The 14,220-nt window shown below is 46.9% G+C and overlaps 1 protein-coding gene across 1 annotated transcript in view; it reads left to right on the forward strand.

Annotated features, from left to right (window-relative positions):
* Positions 1–3,437: 3,437 nt before the first annotated feature.
* The window catches only part of Col12a1 (collagen type XII alpha 1 chain), a 114,988-nt gene continuing 104,205 nt past the window's right edge, over positions 3,438–14,220 (forward strand). The window contains exons 1-3 of the mRNA XM_055602521.1: positions 3,438–3,560; positions 6,494–6,601; positions 13,873–13,989. Coding sequence (XP_055458496.1) covers positions 6,529–6,601; positions 13,873–13,989 — 190 coding nt within the window. The 5' untranslated portion in view covers positions 3,438–3,560; positions 6,494–6,528. The remainder of the gene's footprint in view (positions 3,561–6,493; positions 6,602–13,872; positions 13,990–14,220) is intronic.

The following is a 14,220-nucleotide window of genomic DNA, read 5'->3' on the forward strand; positions in this document are numbered from 1 at the left end:
ACACACACACACACACACACACACACACACACACACACACACACACAGAAAGGTTGGGAGATGTGTCCCAAGGTGTTGTTTTTTTTTTTTTTTTTTGTAGCTGTAGAACAATGACTAAGACGGGGGTACACCAAAGGTGCTGATTAAACACGGCATAGGAAGTGTTCAGACCTGGTTTCCACTCCTCCTGGTCAGGCTGCCTGTTGGCCTCTGAGAATCTGGACGGGGACACTAAGGCCTCTCTTTATGCTTTTGTCTCCAGACCTCACAGCCCTTTGCTGGGCCCACACAGAGTCCTCCACGTTCGGCCCAGGTCTCCCCTTTCCTCTCTGTGAGGCTGCTCAGTCAGAATGTGCAGTAGGAGCAGAAACTGTTTACCTCCAGGGACCTTAGCTAAGGTGAATTCATGCGCTTTTAATTTTCTAGACGTTAATGTTGGCGCTGTGTCTCAGCCTCTTCCTTAAATGGATCTTTCCCCTTTGTTTACTGTTTTTTCAAAAAACTGTCCACGGCCTCACAACTCTCTATACGGAGAGCCTCAAAGGATGCCAAGCCCCTGCCTTACCCCCTGAAATGATCAGTCCAAAGGGTCAGGTGGGTGAATGACAAATCCCCCACTCCCTACCCATGTAATCGCTCCCAGCTCTCAAAATTCAATTTCACTTGCCTAATTTTGACTTCCCAACTCAGACTTCTAGTTGGCCACTAGGTCGCGCTGTGTGACAAGAAATCTCAAGATCTAGAACCTCCCGGAACCCAGGACTCGAAGGGAGAAGAGGTGGGAGCACACAAGAGGAAGACGAGAGGAAGACGGAGGAGAGGGCGATCCCGGGGCTGTGGCCGGAGGAGTGAAAACCCACAGGAAGACAGTAGACTGAATAAATACAGCCGGCGTGCTCCAGCCAGCAAAAAACATCCCTTTACTGCAAACCTAACGGATTCCAAGGGGGGTTAGGAGCGAAACGCACCATTGAAAGGCACCGGGCAGGAAAGGGTTTGTTTGGTCCCAGGAGACTAAACGATTCAAACTTCGGGCTGCTGCTAGGAGTGTTTGAACTGTCCCTGGCCCCTTGGGAAAAAGTGTGCTCGGATTAATTCGTGACTGCCTACTCCCCCCCCCCCCCCGCAAGTCGTCCCCGGTTCTTCTTCTAGAACCCTGGAATTTTGCACGGGGTTGTTTTTTCTGAGGGCGAGAAGGCTTTCTCGCAGCTGTTGGTTTGCTTCTGGTTTTCCTGCGGCAGTTATTTCCCAGCCTTCCCGGCTAAGAAGGACTAGAACAAAAGGAGCCTCGGCGGCGAGGGTGCCCGCGCGCTGCTCTGGGCTGGAGAGGATTTGTGTGTCCAGAAGCTTTTCCACTCGGTCCTTAGGCTGCAGGCTGAGCAAGAGGAAGCCAGGGGCATAGAGAGGGAGAGAGAGACACACACACACATACACACACAGAGACCGAGAGACAGAGAGACAGAACGACAGAGAGAGAGAGAGAGAGAGAGAGAGAGAGAGAGAGATTCTGTGGCCGGTGTAGGCCTTCATTGGCACTGTTTAGCCCTAGTGGGGTGCTGGCCCTAGGGACTTCTCTGCTTTGCTCTGTCTTGTTGCCATCTTCCCTCAGGTGGCTGGGAAGCATGTTGGACCCTGTTCCCTTCAGGAGCAGGCTTGGAAGCTGAGGTCCCTGCAGCCTTGAAGGGGCCCTCGCTGCTCCGTGGGGTGTCTCTAAGCCCCTCAAGGGTGTGAGCCAGCTCTGTCGCCTCCTCCAGATGCGCTCACACGCTGGAGGGCGAGTCAGACACCAGGACTGCAGAGACGCGAGCGAGCGAGCGAGCAGCCTGCACGCCGCGTGGGCGCATTGTGCCAGCTGCCCGGCGGCCTTCGAGTGGGCCCCGCGTGCTCCAAGAATGTGCAGAGGTGGCCGATCTCATTTTTCTCGAGTCTTTTCTTCCTCTCTGGCTCCCTCTCGTTAGCTCCGGCCCGAGGCAGCCTGTGCGTGGGGCAGGGCGCAAGGGGACTGGGGGAGAACTTGAACAGAGTTTTTGTCACTGTCAACATTACCGGGTCTAGGGGGAGGGGAGGTCAGGGAAAGGAGGGGAGGTCAGGTGTGGCCCAGGGCTCTCTCCTGCCCCCGGCACCCCCTCGCCCAATCCCGCCGAGGCGACTTCTCCGGGCTTCAAGGGGAGACTTCTGAGCTCAGCAGCGTGCGCAGGAAGAACCCGTCCTCGAGCGCTTTGACCACTGCACGCTTCCTCCCATGCGTCCTTGCACCGTTTGGCAGCCTCCAGCGCCAGACTCCCACCGCGGCCAGGGGGTGGGGTGCCGGGAATCGGGGAGCCGCAGAGAAAGGCTGCGCGCCGGCCGGGTGTCCGGCTCCCCTTCGGCCTTCCCAGGAGCGCGGGCGCGCGTGGCTGCGTGTGTGTGTGTGTGTGCGCGCGCGCGTGCGCTCCCGAGCTCCCGTTTTCACCTCTAGGAAATTTAAGGGCAGAGCCGTCAGTCTGAAAAAGCCCCAACCTGGGCCAGGGTTTTACTCTCCGACTGGGGACAAATTTAACGCGGCGGACAGAGCTCGCTCTTGGGTATCCCATTGGGATGTCCCCCTGGGTTCCGACCAGCGGCTCTCCCCTCCCTCCCTCCCTCCCTCCAGCATGAGTGCAAGCCTCCCGGCTCTGTCCTGGAAAACCGGGTTAGACAGGGAGGCCTGGGAAAGCCATCCCCTCCCTGAGCCGGGAGCAGGCGGCCGTCCGAGTTCTCAGTCGCGGCTTGGAGGCCGGGAAGGACGGAGGCCCGCCGCGTGCACAGACAGTTAGTTAATGGAAACCCTGTAAATCGGTTTTAAGTGCACCCAGGCCGGGCGGTGGGTGAGGGAGAGGGGAAAGGTGGAGGTGGGGACGGAGGTGAGTGAGTGGGGGATGGCACAGAGAGACATGGGGATGCTCGTCCTGCTGTTCCGAGACTCAGACCCCCGCCCCCCGCCCCTTCTCCATTGTTTTTAACTTAAAAAAAAAAAACACCAAAATAAACGTATTAAAGAAACTCCTGGGGACAGGGAAACCCGAGCCCCCCGGCCTGCCCCAAGCCGACGAGCCCGCTGCCTCCCTTGGCAGAGAAGCCGGCTGCGGCTGTCCCCCTCTCTCCCTCCCTCCCTCCCTCCCTCCGTCCTCCCCGCCCCCGGAGGGGGGCACTGCTACTACGGGGCTCGCCACCTCACGCCGAAGGAATGCTCGAAGTATGCACACGTTCCCAAAAGGAGACCTCCTTCACCGCCGAGGAGCATACATCACCCGTGGCAGCCTTCCACCTTCTCAGGCGTTTCGTAACCGAGTAAACTGAGAGCCGGGGGAACAGCCCTCTCTATTAAGGAGCCCCGGGGCGCCGAGCCTCTTCTCAGTCGGCGCAGACGCGTCCGCCGGCAGCTGCGCTCCAGTGTCCCCCCGCCCCTGCCTCCGCTGCCTCGCTCCGGGCGGTGCTCCCGCGGCTGCCAGGTGCTCCCAGAGCGCGGCGCCCTCACCCGCCCCGGGGGGTCCCGAGCACCGGCTGCTGGACGCCCGCTCCCTCTGTGACCCCCGGCTCAGGTCAGTCTGCCTTCTGACATCCCCTACCCCCTTCCCCGACCCCTCCACCCCATCCCTCGCCATTCCCCAAAGAAAACTGCTTCTGGGCTTTGCACCTCTATCTGGGGCTAGCGGGAGGTGCCGCTCAGGGGCCGGTTAGCCTTGGAAGCGGTTTCATCTGTGTCCCCGAGATAACTCGGATCTGCCGCACGGCAACTCCGAGAGTCCTTGGCAGTTTTTGGAGAAGGGAAAATGGCTTGTTGGCACGCAAAGCGCGGCTCGGTGTGTCCGTCTGCAGGAGAATGTCCTCTGGGGACGTTGTCGCTCTCAGGGAAGCGCACGGGCTGCGGGGGTCGCCCTCTGTGACCCGGTGGCTTGGCCAGGGCTGTGCCGGCTCGCAGCAGGAGCGCAAGGCAGTGCCGCGAAGCGAAGGGAAGCTCTGCGCGCTGGGCGCAGAAGCCGGCTTGGCGAGGCCTCCGGGAGCAAGTGGCTTCTCCAGACGCTCCAGCCCTGGCTTCACCCTCCACCGCTTTGAGAGGGTCGGTGGGTTAGGCCGGCTCTCACAGCTGCTGAGACCCCCCTTCTGGATCTCTCCTGGAGGCCCCGGGCTTCAGCCTTCCCCAGGGTCAGCCAGTGGCAGCCGGAGAGGAGGCTTCTCCTCCAGTCTTTGAGTGTAGAGATCAAAGGGTGGACAGCGCGAGCGCGTGTCCAGAGCCAAGGCAGATGGGACGGGCAGCTGGCGCCCCCAGCCACCCTCTCTTGACCAGTTCGGATCTCTGGCATATCCCCTTCCCAGCTCTACTACGGTGGGGTTGGAGCCTTCGAAGGGATACCGGGGAGGGATGGGGCAAAAGAAGAGAGGCTAAGCTCGTCCCTGGCTAACTCAGGCAGAGGCTGCAGTTGTAAAGGAGGTAGGTGACGCCTGGGAGCCAGATGGGCCCATGGAGCATATGTGTGTGTGTGCCTGTGCGTACGTTAAAACAAAACAAAACCAAAATTAACTCGAGAGAGTTAAGGAGTTGGCCCCTTCCAGCAAGGGCTGGGGGAGGGGCGGGTTGCCCGACAGGGACCAGTTCCCATAGCGCCCCCACACCGGGCTAAGCTGATTCATTTTCATTCATGAGGGGGAAGCGAGGGAAATCCTAGTGCCACGTAGGGGCGGCCGCTGTCAGACATCTTATGTCTGAGAATGCTCAATGAAGTGTTGCTAAGCGCTCCGATAAATGTTTTGGCTGAGAAGGAGAGAGAAGCTTTTCTTTACAACGTATACGGACTGAATTCTTGGCTGGCTGAGGAGGCTGAGTTATTCATCAGATACCCCAACGAGGGACGATTCATTCTCGACGCTGGGTCAGGCGGCCGATAGGGGGCGCACTAGACCAGGGGAAACGCGCTTCCAAAACGCGAGTGTGTGTGGTTTTTGTTTTTTTGTTTTTTGTTCCGCTTCTTTTACCTCCCCAGCAGCACCCCCGCCACGACACTGCACACCAATTTTGGCGGGTAGGTTACTACCCTTTAATTTTTTTGTGAGCAGAAATGCCGTCTGCATTCCAAATTATTATATCAACGCTATGGCCGAGTGACGGCGACAATGGGTCAGTCTTTTATTTATTTATTTATTTTTAAACTAATGTAAGGAAAGAGTTAGAACGTTGTTAATTGGGGGTGGGTGCGAGGGAGACATTACTAAAATCCCTTAGATCCCTTGGCTACAACAACAATTTTTTTTTTTTTTTCAATCTTGGCTTCGTAAAAAGGAGCTCTGGGTAATTTGGCTTGCCTGGTCCTCAGACGCGTAAAACGCAATTTACGCTCCAGTGAGAAAAGCTGCCCTAACCCTTAGGCCAATGGTTTGGTTGGAGACTTGTCAGTTTGTTTTCTGAAGGAGAGCCCGACCTTTGGCTTCTCTTTGGATCCCCAAGCACCGGTGCCCCTCCCCCTCATTTGTCATGAGGCCTACGGTGTTGCCTTGCGGTAATGTGCGTACCCCTGACCCTCCCCACTCTGTTTTTTGTGTTTGTCCGAAGGCGCCCTCCCACTCCAGCTCATCGCTAGTAACTTTTGTTTCTCGATTGGATCTTAGAATATATTATGATAATCCGCTCTGCTAATTAAACAGCCGCTGTGTGTTGGGAAACTACAAAAGATGAGTAGCACTCTGCCAGGAAGGACTTAATCTAGTGCAGAATCAGAAGAACCTTGTCACTCATGGAGCTTGTATTCATTCTCATCTCCCAGCATTAAGAAAGAGTGAATTATTGAGTTCTTATATTTTAAGAAATTTTGGAAAACAGGCAAGGGTATTTCACTTCTTTCTCTTGCTTCTTTTTTTATTATGCATTTTAGAGTTGGCTCCCACTGGTCTTTGGTAAAGGGTTTATCAGCTGTGAAAACGACATGGTAATCAGAAGAATTGAGTTTCGGTTAGGTCTTCCATATCTCTATGCAATCTGTTCCAGATCTTAAAGACTTGTATATTTTTAGTCAGGACAAACTGAAGAAAATAGAATAAAAGAGGTTTGTTGTTCTTTTCGGATTACCTTGGGACCACTAAAGCACAGTTAAGTTTAGGTAAGCATTCAGCAGTTAGGAAAAAGTAGCCAACTGAACTCCCCAGCTGGAAGAGACTTTTGGTTGAGTCAGGGATAAAATGATCTCTAAATTATCCATCACCTTGGCAGGATGAAGTCATGTGCGATCTGGTCAGGCCTTCACAGGGCACTGGGCAGGAGCAGTACCAGGGTGAGCAGTATCTGCTTAAAGCTAGAATTCCTTACTTGTGCCCTGATTAAATCTATTGGAGGAACTTCACTTCCGGGGCTCCACAATAGGGCCTCTTGTTCTTGAGGCAGATTTGGCTGGGTTCTGGCTCATGCTTAGGCTCCAGACTAACCTTGTTCCTAGCCTGTTCAGGCTGGGTTCTGATGGATCACTGCTTCCTCCTCCTCCTGCAGATCCCTTCATGAGGTTGTGAGATTGAGACCCAAGCATGCAGACCAGGCTTCCCCGAGCGCTGGCCGCCCTGGGCGTGGCCCTACTCCTGTCTTCCATTGAGGCAGAAGGTAAAATGCTTTTACTTCCCCTATGGCAAGAGACACTGCCGAATTCAAGAAAGGAAAAAAGACTCTCGTCTCCTGCTCCTATTGCTTGGTCTGTTTTCTCTGCACTTCTCCGGCGGTTTCTCTTCCTCAGAGAAACGCCCACCTTCTGAGGTGTGTCCGTTTCCGAGCTTTCGGGTCCAGCTCTTCCGTTCTGCTTCCGCTCTACCGTTCAGTGCTGTGTGGTTTCCTTGCGCCTGTCGTCTCTGCAGTGTGCTGTCCACACTGCCGCCTACAGTGCCGCCTTCCTGGAGGACCAGTCTCCTGGATAGGGCAACAGCTGCATCCAGTTCGACCAGGAGGATGCCCGAAGGCTGGGTACCAGGAACCTCAGAATATGGACCTTCTCGCAAGCTCACCAGCTGATCACCTGGGTCAGGACTGTGGCCTTGGTGACAACAAGAAATAAAAGACTCCAACCTTGGCAGCCCGGCGCGTCTGGTTTTCCTTTCTTTTCTTTCTTTTTTTTTTTTTTCTTTTTAGCAGGTTGGGGGAGCCCAATTGGCTAGCCCCGCGGCTTGGGGAGGTGGGTGGGTGAAGGATGAGTGATAGGCAGAAACGGACCCCTAGGGAGTGCTCCCTCAACCTAGGGACTCCGCTGTAGGCGTTTGGTTCCAAGGTCTATAAAGCACGTGTCCCAGAACAACCCAGCTCAGGGGCTTGGCTCCGGGCCAGGGTTTCCACCCTGGAGGCGCTCTGCGAGCCGGGCGCCCCCTTGGCATGCTCTTGCCCTTGCCTGGCTCAGGGAGACCTGGCCGCGTCTGACCTCAGCGCCTTGGCACTAGGTGTCCGGGCACACCACAACGGCTCCAAAACGGCTCCTTGTACCCTGTCCTCTAGAAAACTTTCGTTAGACTTTTAACCTAATTTTGTTTTGTTTGGTGCGTTTGGTGCTTTAACGTCGCCGTATTCAACTGAGCAAGCCGCTTCCACGTAATAATCTCACCGACTCTTCCAATTATCGCCCGAGAGACTTGGCCAACTGATCACCCCTCAAGATAAACGGGTTAATCTTAAAAAAGCTTTTTCACCCTCTCCAATTAAAGAAACGTCTTCATGAAGTTAGGGAGGAGATGTCTGCAGGGCCCTGGAAATTCCAGGGTGGAGCCTGCTGCTTGTAGGTATGTAGGGCTGTTTCTTGACAATCCCGACTTTTTTTTTTTTTTTTTTTTTTTTTTTAATGTTCTGCTTCAAAACTACAGGCCCAGAGAATTAATTTTAGGAAATCAGAGTGTCTCCAGATGCACAGCATATCGGAGGTGCAGAGATGCCTGCTGGCCTGGCTCCCTTGATGAGTAAACTTGCAGGCTGCCCCGGCCTCCTGAAGGAGGATTCTGATGAGGTGGCCTTTCAGAAATCCTTGCTGTGTCGTCAGTTAGGAAGGAATTTATTTGAGAAGCTTCTGGAAGCACTACTAAAGATATTTTTAGATAAGTTACTGAAGTGGCCTGTTTATTGCTCTTTAAGAAAACAGTTCTTTGAAAATCAGAGTTTTGAGAATTCTTAAGTATAGGGTTAGGTTGGAGATTATGCTAAGTGGAAAACATCAATTCTGAGCTTGTAATGACCCACCAAAGGCAATTAAATGCAGTTAAAAAGGACATTATACTATTTGCCTTTCTGATTATTTCATATTTTATATTTTAACTTTTTATTAATTTCCATATGATGCAGTTTTTTTTTTCCCCTCTTTCTTTCTCAAGCTCTTGTCTCCCCCTGCCTTAGGCCGGTATATTTTAGTAAGATTCATTTTTAGATTGTTTTCTAGTTTGGCAGTGTCAAACTGAAACATGGCTCACAAATGTAAGCCGTACAGATAAGTTAAACGTTTCTTACAGTCATATCAATAAAAGAAGAGGGAGCAGAAAAATTGATTTGAATAAAAGGTTTTAACATAGTGCTTTTGTTTCAACATGTAATTGGTATAAAAACTGTCAGTGCACTCGTCTGCGTTTCTGCACTAAGTTTTGGAAGCCGGGCGAGTGTCTGACGCTTGCAGCATGTTTCATTTTGGACTGGCCACACTTCGAGAGCTTCATAGCCACGTGTAGCTCTTTGCCCCCTGTTGGGCAGCTCAGCCCTGGTGTTAACTACTAACTAAGTGGCCCCAGGAGCCTGGGGGTGGGGGGGCTAAACAAAACTGGTGGCCAGAGTCTGGAGACATGACGCTAGAAAATAGGATTTTTTCCCCCCCTGAAAATTTTCTGTTGGGGCATTTTAAAATTTCAGCTGGCCCTCTGTTTGCAGTCTTCTGCTAAGGCGGCCAAGGTTACTCTGCTTTCTTCTGTGTGACTCCTAGGCTCTTGTAGTCTTATGGTTTCTGGACACTTTTAGTTTGCTTTTCTTTTTAAAGAATATTTATTTTATTTTATTTTATGTGTGTGGGTATTTGTGCCCATGGAGGCCAGGAGAGGGTATCAGATCCCCTGGGACTGAAGTCATCAGCTTCCATGTGGGTGCTGGGAATTGAACTCAGGTCCTCTGCAAGAGCAGCAGGTGCTCTTAACTTCTGAGCTATCTCACCAGCCTTTTAATTTGCTTTTTTGTTTATTTGGTAGAAACACAGTTTTTCATGTTAATTTAAATTATTTTGAAATTTACATCTTGCCTTTTAAAAGTTATAATAAAATTTCCATATTGCTTCTACTTGTACATTGAACTATATTTTCATGTTAGGTTTCTGTGTCTTATAGAAATAGAGGCAAAGGTGACTTTTTTTTTTTTTTTGCTATAAGTGGATATTAAATAGACTAGCAAACTTTAAACTTTGCTAGTGCTCTGTATGACCCAAACTGTGTGAGTTAGTTTGGGTTCATATGTCATATGTTAATAGATATTTAGAAAAGCTAGCTTTGCATTAAACAGTTAATAGTCAGTGTTTCTTGAGAATTGGATGCCTTTCTCATTATTCTAGAATTTGAGATGGATATAATTTTTGTGAAATACAGTTTTAATTTTTGTAAGTTTTATTTATAGTTTATAATGTATAACAAACAATTATTATCAGTTCATCAATATTTTTAATCCATGCTTTTAATTGCCTTGGGTCTAGGTTAAGGAAACAATTTAATATATATGGCTATAATTTGCATCTAACATGCAACAAAACATTCAGATCAGAGAACTTTGATGCCATCTATTCTGATTATTTTATTTTCCAGATGAGGAAATGAGAGTTCCTCAGCTTGACATTTTAATGTAGCTTTTAGATTTACTTTGTAACATTCTATATGCATCAATTCATTTATCCATTCATCCATTCATCCACCTACTCATCCATTCCTCTATCTACCCACCGACCCACTCATCCATCCATTCATCCATCCACCCTCCCACCGATATATTTGTAGTATGGTTACTACATAAAACAGACAGGATCCAGGGCCAGTTGGTTAGTGATGATTTCCCTTTGTAACAAGCAACTGTTCAACCTGGTCAGTTTAATGAAAGAACATTTTTTATAATCTTTACAAGTAGTTTATTGCTTGCCTGAAATGTTAATTTTCTAGTGACACGTTTGGTATTTATAAATACAAACAAAATGAATTTGAGTAGCATTAAATGAATGCTTATGTATATAATAAACTCATCACACCTTGCATATCTTTAAAGGCTTCTACCACTGAAAAAATTCTTTGCAGTGTTTTTGCAAATGTCAGCGGGACGTGGTGGTGTACGCCTGTGATCCCAGCACTCAGGGAGGCAGAGGCAGGTGGATCTCTCTGAGTTTGAGGGCAGCCTGGTCTACAAAGTGAGTCCAGGACAACCAAGACTGCACAGAGAAACCTGGTCTTGGGAAAAGCAAGCAAGCAAGCAAACAAAACAAAACAAAACAAAACAAAACAAAACAAAACAAAACAAAACAAGCAAATACCAGAAAAAGGGTCTTATTACTTTTACAAGTTGATATTTTAATGTAGCTTTTAGATTCCCTTTGTCTATAATGTATTATATTACATCCACCAACCCATCTATCCACTCATCCATCCATCTGTCCATTCATCCATTTGTCCATCCATCCATCATCCATCCATCCATCCATCCATCCATCCATCCATCCATCCATCCTTCCATCCATCCATCCATTTGCTTATTTCTTCTGTGGTTAATTCTTGAATATGGACTCTTGTTGGTACTCTAATAGGAAAAAAGTTATTTTTCTTTAAATCAAGACAGATATACTAGTTTTAAAATTGTTTGAGCAAGTGTGTGAAGTTACTGTATCAAATCTTATCTACGTCCACATTGGTAGTATAGTGGTGAACGTAGCTGCCTTCCAACTTCTATCCATATTTGAATCACAGATGTCAGCACGCTACATACATATTATTGGACAGACATTATTTCCTCTCATAGTGGCTTTTCAGAGAACAGAGGAATGTGTATGTACATATTAACTAGTAGCCTAAAGGTTGAGTCCTAAATTTTTGACTGAAATACTTCTTCTATTTTCATTACTCTAGTGTGGCAACAAACTACAGAGACAACAAGATAAAACTGTTGTTGCCTATGAGTTCTGATGATTTCTTTTGATTTTACTTATAAAACAAGGATTACAAGGTGAAGACGTCATTACAAAGACGAAAGGAAAACAAGTAGAATGTCTACCTGTTATATAACATAAAAGACATTTTCGAATACACTTTACATTGTATGATAATTCCTACCATGCTCTGGGTCCTACAGTTTCTGTAACAGAAATTTCATCAGAATTACACTTTCATATCATGGTAATTTTGCTAACAAAAAAGCATTTGGTTTGAGTATAAAATTAAAATACCAGCTATGAATACTTAAAATTTTGTTTCTTCACGACAGGTACCTAGGTTGTTATTTATAATCTTATTTCTGTTTCCCTTGGCTTGGGTATGGCGGTTTGCGTTTCCAGCCCACATGTAGCTAGCTAGCGCTGGGGCACATCTGCGCTAGGTGACAGTGTAATGGTGGTTGTGAATTATTTCAATGTAAAAAAATTTCCTAAATCAATAAAAACGCATATCTGTGCTGATTTAAATTGATTTGGGTCATACCCTCACAGCTACTTCATTATATATTTTTTTTCATGAAAAACCACAAACTATGTAGATGAAATGACGACCTTGAAATGTTGTATCCTTGGTAAAATTAACCAGCGGAACACAAACAATGGAGCAGGTCCTGCTTTTCACACGTTGGTAGGCCATTTTTCCTCCTTTTGAATCTCACGTACCACATCCGAGCTTTCACGAGCACCTTAAAAATCCTCTAAAATGTTCAAGACTTTTCCCCCCCACAGTCATTTTTTCAGTCTATCTGGAATCCTGGTCACTTGGATATCAACAAGGTGGGCCGCTGCTGACCTTCAGCAGTTTTAACCTAATGTCTGCTGCTTCAGGTCAATTTCCTCCCAGGTTGGTGGTACTATTTTTCCATGTACTGATTTTTTTTTTTTAAAAGCTGCTCAGGCCGGTCGTGTCTGCCTTTGCATTAAATTTGTCCTGAGACATTGCTATCAGAACGATATTTTATAATGATATTCTTAATACCCATTGTCCTATTAACCTCTGTTGCATGCTGGTTGCATACACTGATGACTTCAGCTATACATTGCAATATGGTTACAGAGAGAAGAATGCCGAATGGTTAAACTGCGCATGTGGATGAATAGTTCTAATCTCACTGCCTGTGTATGGATGGTAAGGGAGTAGCATTCAGTCTTCTGCTAGTGTATCCAACAAAAATAAAGCCATCTCCTACAGTCGGGAGCAGCAATTTATTAAAGCAGATGTTGGCCTGATTAGTTTGGTTTCCTTTAAAAAAAATGGGCTATAAATGTTAAAGACAGCTCTAATTCCTCTTAAATTCTGAGTTGTCTGGGAGCTACTAGTGCATTTCAATTGACTTTCATAAAATTCTAAGAGGAGATGGTGACCTCTTCAAACAGAGGTAAACCTTCTCACTCACAAGCAATAATACCTGTGGACTAAGACATTTAAAGAAGAATATGGCTGAAAACCATTTATCCAACCTGCTTCAAGTGCCATGATTTTCAAAGCATCGACCATGCCCTCACAGTGAGTCAGTACTGCATGGGGACGCATGAATACTGTGTAGAGAGTATCATTATAAAATATCGCAGGAATGTCTTTGTGTAACGACTACTGTACATGGAGGCTTTTGTTCATTGTGGGAAACTAAAAACGAGTCAACATTTCATTGACACATGCATGATGCTGTACAGTTCTGTATGTAAACTGTTCCTTTCCGTACTCCGCAGTTATTTCTGTCATTGATTTCTCCAAGTTTTTATGCAGCCATATCTTCCAATACTGATCCTTCTTTACTGTTTCCTTCAAGTTCTGTAAATAATTGCCCATGAATATGCATTGATGTTGTCTTTTCATGATTAACCATTGTTGTGTAAAGGGCCATACTGGCATTTTTACTTAAAATGCTACTTCTAGCATGGAGCATGCCTACTATAAAGGCAATGACTATGTTGGCTTACTCCTTGGGAGCACAGTAAATTGGTGTAGGCAAACAGAATATCAGTTTTATAAACATCTCTAGCACTGTTTATTCCTCATAAATTATTAACATATATTAATATGAATATACATTTAAATGTATATTTCCTTGTGAGACCTATTTCATTTTTTTTTTTTTAGGATTTGTCTTTTCCATTGAAATACATTTTTAAAACTTCTGCCACAGATTGAGATTTACCAAACAACAATAACAAAGCAACAATGCAGAGATTGAACTCAAACCACCAGTGATTTTTTTTTTTCACATTATAAAATGTATGATGTCACTGTTCTAAATTAACATCTATGGTTGTACGCAGGTTGTGATTTGGCATGCTTGTTCAAAGTGCACTCAGCATGTATTGAATTTCCTTAATTGTGATGTGAATCGTTTGCATATGTGGTTATTATATGTGATTTCATTGTTCTTGTATTCAAACATGTTTCTATCCTGCTTGATTTTGCTGGCCATTCTTGAATGACCTAGCAACTCAAGCATCAAGTGTGCCGTGCTGTCTTCTGTAATTTGTACACTCTCTGATGTTTTGTCATAGCTTGTCAGCTTTTAATTATATTCTGATCCAACAAGATATCTTTTATATTTGTTGGAAACAAATTTATGCAAAGACAACTTTGTAAGCTTTGCTCAATACAATTCTTCATTAATCATGTCAATCATTTTTTTTTTGACGTTGGAAAATGCAACTAATTTCAACTCTCTCTTTGCAGTTGACCCACCTTCCGACTTGAATTTTAAAATTATAGATGAAAATACTGTTCATATGTCCTGGGAAAGGCCAGCTGATCCAATTGTGGGTTACAAAATAACAGTGGACTCTACAACAGGTGAGTTTCAAGATGCTGAGGTCTTAGTACAGAGACATGGAAACAATACAGTCTGTTTGCCTAACCTCACACTTAATCACAAAGAGGGCAAGAGTGAGGAAGCCTGAGGGATTTAGTTGATTTCACCAGGTATTTGGTGGACTTAGGACTACAGATTCCAATCTTAGTACTTATGGGAAACAAAGGGAGCAAAGCAGACCTTGTTTCAGATGTTCTGTTGTGTTATCTATA

The sequence above is a fragment of the Psammomys obesus genome, unplaced genomic scaffold (genome assembly GCF_907164565.1).
Source record: "Psammomys obesus unplaced genomic scaffold, mPsaObe1.curated_primary_1811, whole genome shotgun sequence".
Taxonomy (NCBI): domain Eukaryota; kingdom Metazoa; phylum Chordata; class Mammalia; order Rodentia; family Muridae; genus Psammomys; species Psammomys obesus.